Source organism: Nilaparvata lugens, chromosome 2 (assembly GCF_014356525.2).
Source record: "Nilaparvata lugens isolate BPH chromosome 2, ASM1435652v1, whole genome shotgun sequence".
In the NCBI taxonomy this organism is placed as follows: Eukaryota; Metazoa; Arthropoda; class Insecta; order Hemiptera; family Delphacidae; genus Nilaparvata; species Nilaparvata lugens.
In genome coordinates this window covers 64,838,978-64,855,426 of record NC_052505.1, presented here as the reverse complement: position 1 = coordinate 64,855,426, position 16,449 = coordinate 64,838,978, and the positions used below count along the sequence as shown (strand labels likewise).

Sequence of the window (16,449 nt, the reverse complement as noted above, 5' to 3'; positions counted from 1 at the left end):
TTTTGTTGTTTGTATTATTTATTATTGCATAAGTTCGTATTATTTTTATCATTATTTTTCTTTTTCCATTTGTATCTGTACAGTTTTTTAAGTTAAGGAGACATATTTGGGGAAACCCGTTGTCTCCATTGTGAATAAATAAATAAATAAATGAACTATTGATTGCGTGCAATAACACATGCAATTAATAACTAAAATAACATAGCATTGTCTCTCGAACTTTCTCTGCTTTGAACTCGGGCTGTCCTGTTGACAATATGTCCTGAAGGAGATTAGCTTTTGATGTTAGCATTTCTGATACACTAACCCAAACAGCCATTAACCGTTTTCACACCGATATCTCACCGACACGACATACAGACACGATTTACTCTGATGAACAGTATAAAAGAGGAGGCTGCGGTTTATAACTGCGCGAGGTCTACTGTTCACAGAACTACTACGGTAGTATCCTTACTTTCTAATGATGCGTTTCAATCTGAGTGTTACGGTTTCTTCAGAAGTTGAGGGGTCTTCCATTGAGAATTATCCATAATTTTTTAAATAAAAACGTCTTGCTAAAGAACTCACTTATGTCTTCCTTCTTGTTGAATGCCAAATCTTCTACTAGGAAAAAGCAATTGAAAAGTCTATTAAGAAAAATAACTTCATAAAATATTAATTTCTGATTCCAGGGTCCAGATCCGGTTATACTGACAGAGCAAATAATAAGTTGACCCTACTGACATTGCTCAGATGGAGAGCACATTTCTTGGGTATGATAAGACATCTCAAATCTTTATTATTGTTCTCACTCTTACCACAAAATTTCATCCTGCTGTTGGGATCTGGAATTGCATCCAGTTGCAACCTCAAATCCTTCCTTACTGGAGAATATTTCATTGTATTGTACAGAAAATAAAAGTAAATAAAGTATGTGGGCTGTGAGAGGTCGATAACTCCAGCGAAAGAAACAGAGCAACCGGCTGATGGTTTGGGAGTAAGAGATTGGTTGAGGAAATGGTTGAAATGAGGAGATTGGTTGAAATTTTGGAGAAGGATGAAATTGGAGGAGTGGAGTCTTCTTGACATATTAATGATGGTCTTTGTGGAGAAAGTTTCCTTGCTCATCTACGCGTTTTAAAATTTCGAACTAGCTGTAATCAATGAATATTGTGAAATGCATAACCCATCAGTTGGAATTAAAAATAGGGAGTCTTGTTTTGCGGGTTAAAAATAATATTGTTGGAGCAGTTTTCGAGAAGACCGTTGAAAACGCAATTTACACCATTTATTGCTGTGTGCTGTCGGATCCTGATAGTATAAGTACGGTACGTTGAGATCGAAATTTCAAGTAAATCCTTTGATTGGGAATGGAGATATCCTGTTCACAGACACAACATGCTCATGCATACAGATGTATAAAAAACAATCTTCTTTCCTTTGACTTGGGGGGCCTTGAAACTTATAAAAATCTAGAATTTGGGGTACTTTTAGTTTTTTGGAAAGAAATACTTTCCTTACCCATAGTTTATGGTAGAAAGTAGGGCATTTTTATCATAAAAATTTCCAATATTAATCATATTATCATAATAAGGCCATGCAATCTATCCTTTTAGACTCATTCTATTGGCAATCAGCAAACCTGTTTCGTTGCTTGTGGCATTGTTTTTCGCAATAGACAAATGCATGGTATATTATGTTTTGTATTTCATTTTACAGAAGTGAGAGCATTAGATCCCTAAACTGAAAACGCAATAAGCTAGTCTATAACTTATGCATGAATATTATCTTGAAAACGCAGATTATCTTGGAAACCGGAATGCACTTGCCAGGTCTCAAGAGAAAAAAGACAACTAAAGGAATTATATACGCCAGATTTCGCGTGTCCTCCAAGTCAGAGGAATTATTACATTAGCAGCTAGGATGTCGGTAATTGAAAGGTAAAACTTTCTAGAAAAACGAATTATAATTAATTTTATGCCAAGAATTTCCTCAAAAATTTACTAGTTCAGAGCATTTTTCCTTGCAATACCTGTCCAGATATTATTTGTTCATAAAAACCACAATATTATAGATTACCCTAAATTTACATTCTTTTCGGTTGGAAATAATTTTCATCTCTTGAGGATGCTTGGTTGATCTCCAGGCTTGTAAGTGAGTAAGGGGGAGGATACTGACGATGATTTTGATGATGATGATTGATGACTGGACCTACAGCTTTTGGTCCACTAAGAAACAATAATTTTCAATCATATTTATTCAAACATTCCAGTGTGAGAGCATACAAGGAAATCCCCAAAATTCTACTTAATCAAACAATTACAAAAATTTTATTAAGATTTAAAAGTGTTGGCTCAAGTCCAACGATAATAGCAAGCACAATGTCTCTTATCCTATATGAGCTATTAGACGCCGGCATAACTCCGTAGTTAATCGCTTCCCATCAATAATATAAGGTGCCTTAATTAGTTCCTAATACAATTTAGTTGTGTAGTGTGACCTGCGACGATTGGTTGTGATTTTTTTGAGAATTAAGTTCAACAATTTCTATAATATTATAATAATATCCTGAAGTCAATGGTTGTCTGTCATCTGTTTGGAAGATGCTAAGATTCTAATTTCCCTACATAAGATTGATAAGATGGAAAGACTACATAAGAGGCTGGTGATTATTAAAAATTATAATTGATGGAATTATTGATTATTTGATAATGTATCACTCATCAGGCACGAGTCAATCCGCTGTCACAAGGTCAAGGTCATAGATTGTCCTTTTAAGACTTTTCTGTTGAAAAACTGTAATAGTTTTCAAAACTGTGAAATGCTATTAAAAACTAATTTTTTATTTCCCCCAACAAATTAAAATTTGTTATCATGATAATTCAATCGACATTTAAAATGTCATTCCGCAAGTTTTTGTGGATTTCTGATATCGATAGCTTTGTCTGGTTATTGACTCCTAAGGTCCACACTATAAATTCTGGGACAAGGTCAAGGCTGTTACAGAGTTGCGAATATTTGATAAAATTTGCATATTATATATATCTTATCATGGAGGTAGTGCAATTTGAAATTTTCAAGATAGCTATAAAATACATTCTTTCTACATCTCAGTGATACTTCATTAGTACATCTGAATTTAAAGAGATTATTTTGAATATTTGAACCATTGGATGAAAGAAATTGATAGCATTATCTACCTGATTGATTTATTATATTGCTATTTTCTGCTACATCAGTTCATTCCTGCCATTTTCTAAGCGCAAACCTTGAAAATTTAAAATCGTCATGAAGAAACCGCATTGCATAACGCAGGAAAACTGTTATAGAGAAGCGTGGGGCATAAAACAGATTTTATATCCTATAGAGTTGAATGTGCATTTTCACCTTGAATCTTACACGGTGGGTAGAATTATAAGAGATATACTATATTATATACAAATATACTACATTGTAGTATAGTGTATGAATACCTGAAATAAAATATTTTTCAAATACGGTATAGTAAGTTATAGAATCTTGAATATTTATGAAAGGTCAAGGAATTTATTTATTTGATCAAAATGATGATGATTGATGTTTTACTTTGGTCATCATTCTACAGTACATAAGTGTTTCTAGATGAACAATAAATTATTTCAAATTGAATAATTATAATTAACTGGTGAGCTTGTTTGAGAAAATTATGTAGGCTCTACAAATATGATGTTGGAGAAAATTTGTCATAAATTTAGAATCTATTAAGAAATCCAATAACCTATGAATTGATGATGGATTTATTACTGATTGATATTCAGTTTCGATATCTGGCAAGTTATTTCCGGTATCAAGGTCCAATTGAATAGTTTCTCTCATATTTTGATGATACAATTCAGAAAACCATTTCCTTTTCAGTAGTCGATGTAGGCTACACAATTGTAGGCTACATAATAAATTCCATTCAATCACCAGTACCATTACAATTGAAGAACCGAAAATGGTACGAATATTATTAAAGAGGAAGAGTAACCCGCGCTCTGCAAGGGTCTATAAGAAACACTGATAGATTGAATTAAAGTTTTATAGTTACATGCTGTAAATTGAAAGTATTATTCTATCAAATTCACTTGAACACAATGGAAAAAATAATCATTTGATGAAATTATATTTCAAGTACGGTATATTATTTTGTCAAAGTAGAAAATTCTCATATAAAAATGACTTGGATTGTTCTCGGACCCACAACTACTAAATTTCAAGTCCCGCTCAGACACCAACACCAAACATCCATTCGGTAAAAAGACTATTTGATTGTTGATTGTGCTTTTATCGTTACGTAACTTTGAAACACAAATTGAATAGATTGTTTTAAATTATTAAATTGGGATTGATTTATTAATAAGAATCAAAATAGGCCAACAAACACACTCGATAAATACAGAATCTTCATGCAAATTTCTGTACTTCAGACATTATGATGTGTTAAATATGTATTTCCTATTCTTAGGTATATGTTAATTTCAATTTCTTTATTTACTATTAGTAATTGACCAATTTCAATAGTCTTCTTTTCATTAATAGTATAGATTACTATAAGCAATTGACCAATTACTACAGTAGCCAACAGATGAAACCATGAGTAATTCCTGTATTGCTATCCTTGTCTATTCGACAAAGCAGATAGCGCTAGCCTTCTCTTGCTCTGCAATGTTACCGGATCGTTTTTTAACGATGTAGAAATAATAATTAATTAGTCAAATATCTTATCTCAATTATGAAAATCTATTATTAAATCATTAAAATCTCCTTGACAAATAAAATATAAGAATTGTCAATTTACAAGAATGAACAGTTTATATCAGATATACCGGTATCAGCTACATTCTATGGAAGGCAACGCTTTTCTCCTAACTTTCCCCACTGCCATATTAACGTGGAACTCACTACCTTGAGTCGCATCAGCTACTGAGACTCACTCTGCTGGCAAAAGTTCAAACTAATGCCAACAAAGCTGCGAAGATTGATGTGGGGCCTCTACCTAGCGGCCAATTCAGCAACTATTTCTGCGTTGTTGAACGAGACTACACGCAGTACATTCACAATAACGTTTGTGAATGAGATCTTAACATAGACCTCATTGGGAATGAGGGTCAAGACAAATAAAGTGTTTTTGATAATCAGCCAATCGGAGAGCTTCCTGCCCTGCTGACTCGTTCGCCGCCGAGTCACCTGCAAATACGCCTGAAAAAACGCTTTTTGTGACTTGGCCCTAAGTTAAATGATGTGAATAGGTGATCCTATTTTTATCCTATAGCCATTTTCAAATGAAAATAATGAAGAAATAATTGAACAGAACTATTGAATTCTGTACATGGTAAGTTATACGATTAATTTCGTATGAAAAGGAAATTTATTATTATTTATCAAAGTCAGATTTGAATATTTTGTGCTTCTTTACTTCTAAACTTTCATCCTTTAAACTTTCAACTAAAACTAAATAATTTTTTTATTGTAATTCAAAACAAATAATGCATAATCTTAATCCTTCCAGTAATAATGTGCGGTTAAATGAAAGAAAACGATATATTGATGAATATCATAATATACAAAAAAATTCCCAACACCGTATCAATTAATTTAATTATATGATTATAATAAATATTGTGTTGTAATATATTGGAGGAAAAGGTTCAAATGCCAATAACATTTTCAAAGTACTTCTTCAAATCCTTCACCATTATGATTGTTTTTTCCTAAGATGTCATGTCCTACCTTGAGGTTCCCAAATTCCATCGTCATCTATAAAAAAGTGAAATTCTTTTAAAAAAGGTATTATTCAAGATTTGTAAAATGAGTAACAAAGATGTGATTATCATGAATATTACTGTTGACTATTTATATTGAAATCGCTTACACCAACAGAAATTGAATTTGGGAATTCAACTATAGTTGGCTTCATTTAAACAAAGTACAGTACTATGAAATGTATGATAAAATATAGAATTCTAATATTCCATCAATATATATTGTGATCACAATTTTATGTGATTTTATATTCCCAGAAGCCCAGAACAATTGTTATAACGTTATATATTACGATATTATATTATTATCATCATGATAATACCATGTCTGTCCATTTATATCATGTTTTCAAGTTCTAAGACTAAATTGCTGAGTTTAAACCATCGATTAAAATATATTTGAAGTAGAATTTTCTTATAGAGTTTTTCTTATCTTCTATTATTGTTTCTGAATAGTACATTCCCATTTACTTGATTTCTCTAATATTGAAAAAATGAGTTCTCTGAATAGCTGACCTCTTATTGATGATATAATAATAGAAAATGTATTTCCTTTAAATACTAACTTATTTGATAATACATTTCTTATACTAATTATCAACAAAAACAATATAAAAACTTGTAGTACCCTTATAAAAACTTTAAAATATTTTAACGACTAGTTTCGACCATAGTTCATTTTCAAGTAATTTTTAGTCGTTTAACGAAACTAGTCGTTGAAATATTTTCAAGTTTTTAATATAAGGGGAACTTACTACTAGTTTTTATTAATTTGAACAAAAGTGGTCCATATAAGTGAAGTGAATTTAATTGTAATACTGTACACTTATGTTTTTTCATTAATCAGTTTCAACACAGAATAAGAATATAGCTCCAATGAGTTATCTATGATTACAGTTTTGAATTTGTATTCTCTACAGGGTCCTTGACTTGACTCAAATTTATTACTGTATTAATATTTCTCTTCACTTGTTTTGTAGATGTTTGGCTTTCACAGGTAGCCTATACTTTAGGCCTACGGCTTTCGACTTTCAAGATTATTGAATGATCGACTTATGCCATGCACGTTATCATCTATAACTTGAGTTAGTGCTACGCACAGGTTGTCAAACCCACCGAAAAGCTATTCATTGTATTTTTTAATAACTAACAGGTAAACCGTGTTCCACAAGGGTCTAATCAAAAACTTGACAAACTGAAAAACTTGCCCTATCTTGAAAACATTAAAAATTGGCCTATAATCATCCTCAGAAAATCAAGAATCTTGTTAACATTTTAAGTTAATCAGTTTAGTAGTTCGGACGTGATGATGCGTCATTCCTGAATTTACTGTCTCGATCCCTTACTAAGCCAATAGACTATAATAATAATATACTATATATACTAATAGATAGTATATAGATAGTATACTATATATAGACTAATATACTAAAAAATAGATTTCTATGGATTAATAATTGTGATCTGTCAATTGAAATTGATTCCTGAATAAGAATGTTCAATAAGTTTCTTTATAGATGAATTAAAAAAAAATAGTCAAACCGACCTTATAGGTTTTTAATGTTCAGCGATAAATAGGCTGCCTTCTCTCTTTTTGGTACTTAACAAAAAAAATCAATTGATTAGTATATATCCATTGAGTAGCCCGACTATCGCAATTAATCCCATCCAGTATCGTAATTGCATTTTCCATTCATTGTGTAATCACATATTCAATCAAGCATCGCGATTAAAAATTTCACACATCATTGTGTACTGTGTTGCAACTTGCAATAACTATTTATGTTGGCCTAACTGTTGTATTAGAGAAGAACTCACCGGCTGTGATGTTCAGAGTATCTGGCTCGTGATGTTGTCTGTCAGCAGTATCTCCTGACATAACTGAAAAAAAAGAAATTGAAATTCAAATACATTACATAATCGATTCTCAAATAATATTAGAAATTTATTCCGTCAAAAAAGTACAAATATGATTCATACTTTATATGATTGAAATGTAATATAGTTGAAATTATATAATACAATTATATTATACAACTTATATATAAAAATAAAAAAAAAAAATTAAAATATAAAACTTTATATAATTGAAATGAGAGTTCACCGCCGTGAAGCTGGCCCCAGCATATCAAGCCCAAATTTTTGAAACATGGTTCAATATTTTGGGTTTAATTTAGGCTTTCAGAAATCCAAGTTCCAGAATTTGTGCTCAACGAGAAAGGGTGTTTTTACGCATTTATATATTGGCAGGCCAGAATAACGTTTAGCCTACCACTATCACCGATCCAAAGATGAAGGTGTCATTCGATAGAGACGATTTTGGGCTTCCATTCTATACCACTTTCAAAATTAGGGCTTGATAATTACGCTGTCGGCGGAGGAGGACCGTTATAAGCAAGAGGAAAGGTTGTAGGTAACCAGGTACCTTGCCGCCTCCAGGGAAAAAAATCAAAGAAGAAAATTCAATTATTCTAGGAAAATGTGATGAAAATTGATGAATCACGTCTCAAGCTCTCCCGTAATACCACTTTGGGCTCAACATCTACACTGTCAGCAGGGGGAAGGGCTATAGGTAACTAGTGGGTAACCCGTGCTTCGCAAGGGTCTATTTTAAAACTTTGCAAAATGAAAACTTGACGTAACAAAAAATTCGAAATTTGAAAATAGGCCTATAACCATCCTTGGTTAATGAAGAATCTTTATGCAAGATTTCAAATCAATCAGTCCAGTAGTTTAGACGTGATGATGCGTCAAATTTAATTTTCCTACATCACGGAAAATTGGCTGGCTGCCTATGAGCCAGCTCTTTCCATTATTATAGTGAAGATGATGGATAGATGGATGATTTATCAGTATCTTTGAATGATGTTAACTTTTGAACGGTTTGAGAAATCGGTGAGGTTTTGATGCGACAGAAAATCAGTTATTTTTATTCAAATAGGATCCCCAATCATACCTTTCATCTAATGTCCCTTTTAAAAGAAATGTTCAGCTGCTTCTATACAACAACTAAATCTGGGTAGATGAAAAGCCCTAACAGAAATAGTAATAGGTCTAAAAATAAAGTAATTGGCTAATATCGCCAAGCAGATAATAAACAAGATTAGATAGCATCAGCTTGTTCTGGCTAAATGGTACAAGAACCTAAAAAGGATTTGAAGGAAGTTTATTGCTCATAAATAGATTATTTATAAAATATTTGAAGATTGAGGTTATGTAGATGTATTCACGGATCGGTGACCTAGAGATCGATCAAACCGAAGAACGTAGAATCTGACCAAAACCCCTTGGCAGAGCTTTATTGCATTCGGATGGTGTGCAATGTGAAAAAACACCCGTCCACGTGGCTAATTATTAGGTAGCATGGAATTAATATTAATGTATAGAATATTAACTAGCATGCAAAGAGCATAAATAAAAAACCAAATAAAAATAATTTAATGTATTCAGGAAATAAGAGTTACCAGGCGCATGAATACCGAATAAAATTTGCATGCACCAATAGTAAAACGGCAGTTAATAGGCGGCAACTGTAGGCCAATTCAAAAATATTTATATATATTTATATAAATGTACTAGATTTTGTGTAAAAATTTGTGTAATCTATGTTATCAATATGGCTCGAATGCAAAGAAATTATTAATCATATAATCTAAGCAATATTTTGGCATTTTTTGTAAGATCTATTTGAATTTAATGGCGGAGGATTGAGATATTTAAATTTTATGCTAATTTGAAAGTCGGAAAGAGGATCTGTAAAACTTGAGAAGGAAGAACCAGCACTCGCCAGCCAGATGCCACCATAAGAGGACCCCAAATATTTTAGAGCGAAGTACCTTATTAATAATTTTGTAAAAATTAAAGTTAAAGTAAATTATTAAATTTCTTAAAAGACTTCGTGATGCTATTGTGAAGCAGAAGTCATTTTTCATTTTAATTAAATTTATAACCCCTTGGAGGAGACGATTCCGGCTACCATATTCCCGGACCACATGGAGTTGGATCGACATCGGCGGCTTACAAGAAGATTTTCGACACGTGAGTGATTAAATTTGAATTTAGTGATGGGCGCCCTAGTGCTTCGAAATAATCTGATGATCAAAGCTAGCTCGCCGAAAGGGTTATTATAAATTGAGAAATTAATAAGAGTAATACTTGCGCAAGTAAAAATTAGTATTAAAGGTATTTAATTGAAAGAAAAATATAGATCAATATTTTAGAAATTTCTATTTAATCAAAGAAGTACGAAATCTAGGCTATCAAACGTATGCATACAATATTTAATTTTTTGCAATACAATTTGCGATAATTTATCATAGTTCTAATTCACTAGATGAATGGCTCTACCTATTCCGTCAGGTGCCGAATCTTGCACCCTGAGATGAAAATATATATTCGATACAAATAAATCTACTAAATACTAGAGATTTTAATATATATATATTTGGATTATTAGTGGCTAATTTATCAAGCTGATCTTAGAGCACATATTTTTGATTGAATTATCCAAGCCGACAAGTATTAGCAAGTACATGTCACAGCTACATGCAAAAGAATGCATATGATTTCAAGATAAAGGCACATGGTAATGATTCGTGCCACAAATCTAGAATATAAAGTTTAGCCTGTGATATTTTTATTGATTTCAAATATTGTTCTATTTTTATATTATATTTTTTATCGCTCTATATATATTTTTTGCCTCGATTGATCTTTGCATTATTTGTGTAATATATGTGTGAAATTTTCATGGTGTGCAATTTATTTTTTATTCCTCATCTCTATAGTATAAGTATCATTTTTATATATATATTTATTATTTATTGAATTACAAGAGTTATAGGAGAAGCCCATATCTAGGCCTATCAAGATTTTTTAAGACTGAATACTATTAGAAAACCACGACCTAATTATATTAAATCTCATGCTTTACCGACTGATGCCAAGCAGGAGGCTAATCGTTATTTAAATATAAAGAATAACGTGACAGAAAGACATGTCGTACCAACGTGGGACTGATGATGAGAGCCAAGCTCATTGAATAATTATTTGAAATTAGGTCAATAACCATATTGAAAATTATAGATAACTTATACGAGTTGTGAGGAAAACTGGCGAAGGGAAATTTGTATTACTTTTTGGGGAATCAATAGCTTTAAATAAAGAGAAATTATATGTTTTAAAGAAAATTTTATATTATTATTATTGTAGAAAATATATTTTATAGAGAGAGCTATTATATTTTATGGGCCTAAACTGCTAGTCAGAAATCAATGAATAGTATTATTATATTATAAGAGCTTAAGTAATAAATAGGTTACCTGGCTTGTAATGTCCATAGGCCTATCCTCATTTGTGTCCTTATTAATGCCTTGTTGGCCAAAACTTTCATTTTTTTTTTAACAAACACTTGACACTTAATCCATTTTTAAAATATGAGTCTCTTTTCGTCCACGCAAAGTAAGGTAGCAGACACACTGCAGACGGCGATAATAGCGGAGATCGACGCTGAGGGGGGCGCGATGGAGTCCAACGCCCAGATATCTTCAATCACCGCCAAGAATCCTGTGAACAGTAATAAACCGTTAAATGTCTCCCAAGAAGCAATAAGGAGGGTTATAGTAGAGGGGATGATCAAGTCATTTTCTAATAGTTTAGAAAAAACAATGACCACAGTAATGAAGAACTTAAAGGCGGAAATGAAGGAAATGCGGGAATCACTGAAGGATACATCGGTAAGAATGGGTAAGGAGACTGCGGAAAGAATAGATAACCTACCAGCACAAAACACTTCACAAATTCATGAAATAGCTACAAACAGGAACAATAGTCAACTTATTTCCATAAATAAACAACAGAATAGTAAATCTACACAAATAGCTCACCTAAATTCTGATATAAATCAAAACAAAGTACAACTTAATTCATTGGAGACAGCCGTTGGAGAACAGCAATTATTTTCATCTGAATTAAATGCCGAAGTAGTAGATAATGAAACAGAAGCTTCTAGTCATTGGAAACAGGCCCAAGAGAAGTTGGTACAACTTGAAAGTCAAATACATCAATTTCCGCACGAGAATATAGAGCCTATTCCCATAGCAACGTTTGATTCACTACACAGTTTCAATGAATTAGGCCGTTTTGACAATACAGACCGCTATCTCCAACCTAAAGAATTTATAGATCAGATAAAACTAGTTCAATCATTAACACCCACCTCTTGGAATTTTTGGCGTCTTCGTTTGACTAGTTTATTGATTGGCGAACCCCTGATGTTCTTTCGGAGTAGAGTCCATGAATTTACATCATTGGATGAGTTTGTAGCTGTCTTCCTGGAACAGTATTGGAGCAGAAGTAAACAGTTGGACGTGCTAGCGGACATTATATCATGCGATTTCAACCCTAACTTAGACGGTGCATGTACCACTTTCGTCACTGCCCTACAGTTTAAAAATTCTCAATTGAGCGAGCCCATTAATGAATCGGCATTAGCAAGTATTATTTTAAAGAAGCTACCGTATCAAGTTAGAATGGCACTCGCCACACAACCCATTACTGATTGCAAACAGCTGATAAATCATTTATATGGCATACAGTCTGTGATGGCAATATCAAACCACCGTTCAGACCAGAGATACGCACAAAATCAACACAACTCAAAAAGTAATCAGTATACCAGCCAAAACTATGAACCAGTATCATATGATCACTCTCGATCTACTCCTCAATTTAAACGCTGCTATGATCATAATCAAAATAATTGGAATAGTAGAAGCTTTCAAAATTGTCAAACAAACCATTATCCACAGCTAACCTACAAAAGAAATTATTATTATGGCCGTGATCGATTTAACACAAAAAATGATTACACTCAGAATAATCATAATAGAAATCATAAACCACCACCTCATCAAATTAGTACAACTTATACATTAGCGCATGCAACAGGAATAAATCAACAAAAAACATGGAACCCAGCACCCAACGACCCGCCACCAGATATACAGAAAACTACATCTAAACAATTATGTCTACATGATAACCCCGATACAACCCACACAAGCTCAGAAAAAATAGATAGAGAAAATAAAGATACTACAGCCTCATATACCACCTTTGTGAACGGTTTACCGAAAATATTAGAAAAACAGATGTTAATACAAGATAAATCACCACCAAAAACCGCCGCTCAACATGTAATTAAAACAGCCCGAAAACATCAACCCCTCTTGAGCCTTATATTCCCCGCCGACGATCCATCACCGCAGGAAGAGCAGCCCGCATATCCAGAGACCGCCACCATGTGTCTGCACGTCACACCCGCGCATCAAGAGTCCGCCACCGCACCCGCGCATCATTCGACCCCACCAAGGCACCCCAATGAACCCAGGATAGAGGACCAAGAGGATGACACCAGGGAGGACGGACTACCGGACAAGAGGAGCGCCCACCGCAAGGCCCGGAGACGAAAGCGCCCGAGGACACCCAGCCGACATCAGGACGAGGAGGACGGCATTCGGGAGAACATGCATCGCAAGGCCCGGAGACGGAAGCGCCCGAGGACACCCAGCCGACATCAGGACGAGGAGGACGGCATTCGGGAGAACATGCATCATAAGGCCCGGAGGCGGAAGAAGCGACGAAGGAGGAACCGCGCGCGCCGATGGAAGCCGCATGCACGGTTCAAACGCCCGAGGAGGATACCGGACCGGGACCAGGTTGGAGAACAGACCACCGACGTCATGCATCCGCGGCACATACGCTTTAAGAGAGATATTCAGCGATGTGACCGGAAAAATAGGCCAAAAGAATGGGATAGAACCGAAGCTACTAAAAGGACTACTACGGATTCATGCATGGGCAACAACGGAGTGGACTACTTATTGAGACTGATGAAGGATAAACGGTGTCTAGGAAGAGTGGAAGAAATAAGGAATTATATTAATGAAATGGAAGTACCGGGCTATTATATGTGGAAAGATTATATTATTAGGGAACTAATTAGTGTTTTGATTTATTGTATTGTGTGGATTACCATGTCTGTGATAATATTGAAAAGTGATGCTATTGATGTTATAATTAAGACCATGTTAGTGTTGAAGGAATTTGTTGACTGTTGGAAATCTTGTATGGTGAAATTATTTGTTATAATGGCTGTGATGTTTGCTAAAAATTGTGATGTTAATGAAATAATGAAGAGGATAATATTATTGAAGAAGTTTATGGCCTATGAAAAATCTTGCTTTACGAAACTGTTTCCTGATATGATTAAAGTTGTTTATAAAGAAACTATGTGGATAGTATTGAAAGAAAATAAATGGAAGGCTTTGAATCAATTAAAAGAAATTATTATTAAAGGAACAAGGAGTTATTTGAAGAGAGAATACACCAGATACCAGGGCTTTAAATTCATGAAGATAAATTATCAATTAGGACAGCCTCACCAACGGATAGCAGATAACCGAACGGCCTACGGCAACAATCTACAAACAGAATGCAAGAAGATGCAAGTAAATCACAACATTTCCACATGCAATAGCGTTGAATTTGAAATAAATATGATAAGAAATCAAGGAAAACATTATTATCAAACCGATTACTAACCTTCCTTAATAAATTTAATATTGGTATAGGACCTCGTGGCAACAATCCAATATTTTAATTCCTTCCAGCCATTAGAAGCCTGCAATAAGGAAAAGAACAATTTTTAAATATGTAATTAAATTATATACATCAGATAAAAAAGGACACAAGCGGGGATAATAAAATTAAAATTTGTTAATTACCTTTTTAAGGGAAAAAATTGAGCAGTTAGGTTAATAGTTATGAAACTCGACAGCAAATTCTGTAGAACCAGTGACCAGCTGGCCAAAGCCACCCAAATCAAATGAATATAATGTCTGTTGAACATATGTTTATAAAAAGAAGTACTGTACCCAAAAAGTTATTTATTATTGTTATTTATTATATTTATTAATGTCGATATATTTATTTATATGTTTTTATATTTATTACTTTTAATTATGCCACGTTTGTTACCTGAAAAGACTTAAAGTGAATACCAGTTACCAAAACCAAAGAGCCATTAGCAAAAGAAAGTATTGTACCTGATGTATAGAAAATTATTTATATTAAGACCTAAGAAATACTATAAGATATAAGCCCAGAAGTTTATGAATCGAAATTATTGTCTAAAAGGAATCATTTATGAGAATTATGAAATGTGTGTAGTTAAGTTGGCGGCCCTGCAAGCGGCGAATTTAAAAATTACTATGTTTTAAGTGTTGTCGGGAGGAGTACGTTTAGAAGTTTCTATTTATGATATTTTATGTGTGTTGAGGAGGAGAATTTGTTATTGTATTTGATAAAGGTATAAAGGAGATGCAGCAAATATGTCTGCGATCTGTGATAGAAGTAGGAGAGTATAATTTATAAATAAAGTATAGTGTATATCGATGTATTGAAGGGTGGGTTTTCATTAAAAACATTGTGATTCTCAAATATTTTGAATTCAAACCCAGGGGCGCGTGTAACATATTAAATCTGGGTAGATAAAAACCCTAACAGAAATAGTAATAGGTCTAAAAATAAAGTAATTGGCTAATATCGCCAAGCAGATAATAAACAAGATTAGATAGCATCAGCTTGTTCTGGCTAAATGGTACAAGAACCTAAAAAGGATTTGAAGGAAGTTTATTGCTCATAAATAGATTATTATGTAAAATATTTGAAGATTGAGGTTATGTAGATGTATTCACGGATCGGTGACCTAGAGATCGATCAAACCGAAGAACGTAGAATCTGACCAAAACCCCTTGGCAGAGCTTTATTGCATTCGGATGGTGTGCAATGTGAAAAAACACCCGTCCACGTGGCTAATTATTAGGTAGCATGGAATTAATATTAATGTATAGAATATTAACTAGCATGCAAAGAGCATAAATAAAAAACCAAATAAAAATAATTTAATGTATTCAGGAAATAAGAGTTACCAGGCGCATGAATACCGAATAAAATTTGCATGCACCAATAGTAAAACGGCAGTTAATAGGCGGCAACTGTAGGCCAATTCAAAAATATTTATATATATTTATATAAATGTACTAGATTTTGTGTAAAAATTTGTGTAATCTATGTTATCGATATGGCTCGAATGCAAAGAAATTATTAATCATATAATCTAAGCAATATTTTGGCATTTTTTGTAAGATCTATTTGAATTTAATGGCGGAGGATTGGGATATTTAAATTTTATGCTAATTTGAAAGTCGGAAAGAGGATCTGTAAAACTTGAGAAGGAAGAACCAGCACTCGCCAGCCAGATGCCACCATAAGAGGACCCCAAATATTTTAGAGCGAAGTACCTTATTAATAATTTTGTAAAAATTTAAATTTAAAGTAAATTATTAAATTTCTTAAAAGACTTCGTGATGCTATTGTGAAGCAGAAGTCATTTTTCATTTTAATTAAATTTATAACCCCCTGGAGGAGACGATTCCGGCTACCATATTCCCGGACCGCATGGAGTTGGATCGACATCGGCGGCTTACAAGAAGATTTTCGACACGTGAGTGATTAGATTTGAATTTAGTGATGGGCGCCCTAGTGCTTCGAAATAATCTGATGATCAAAGCTAGCTCGCCGAAAGGGTTATTATAAATTGAGAAATTGATAAGAGTAATAC

At 33.4% G+C, this 16,449-nt stretch overlaps 1 protein-coding gene across 4 annotated transcripts in view; it reads right to left on the bottom strand.

Moving 5' to 3' along the window:
- LOC111047722 (serum factor response D) overlaps window positions 1–16,449 on the bottom strand; it is a 282,522-nt gene that overhangs the window by 100,450 nt on the left and 165,623 nt on the right. For 2 of the 4 annotated variants that reach the window (XM_039422459.1, XM_039422462.1), the window contains 2 exons: window positions 7,584–7,646; window positions 5,734–5,760 (listed from right to left, as the gene is read on the bottom strand). In XM_039422459.1, the coding sequence (XP_039278393.1) occupies window positions 5,734–5,760; window positions 7,584–7,646 (90 nt within the window). The remainder of the gene's footprint in view (window positions 1–5,733; window positions 5,761–7,583; window positions 7,647–16,449) is intronic. The other 2 variants (XM_039422461.1, XM_039422464.1) reach the window with 1 other exon arrangement.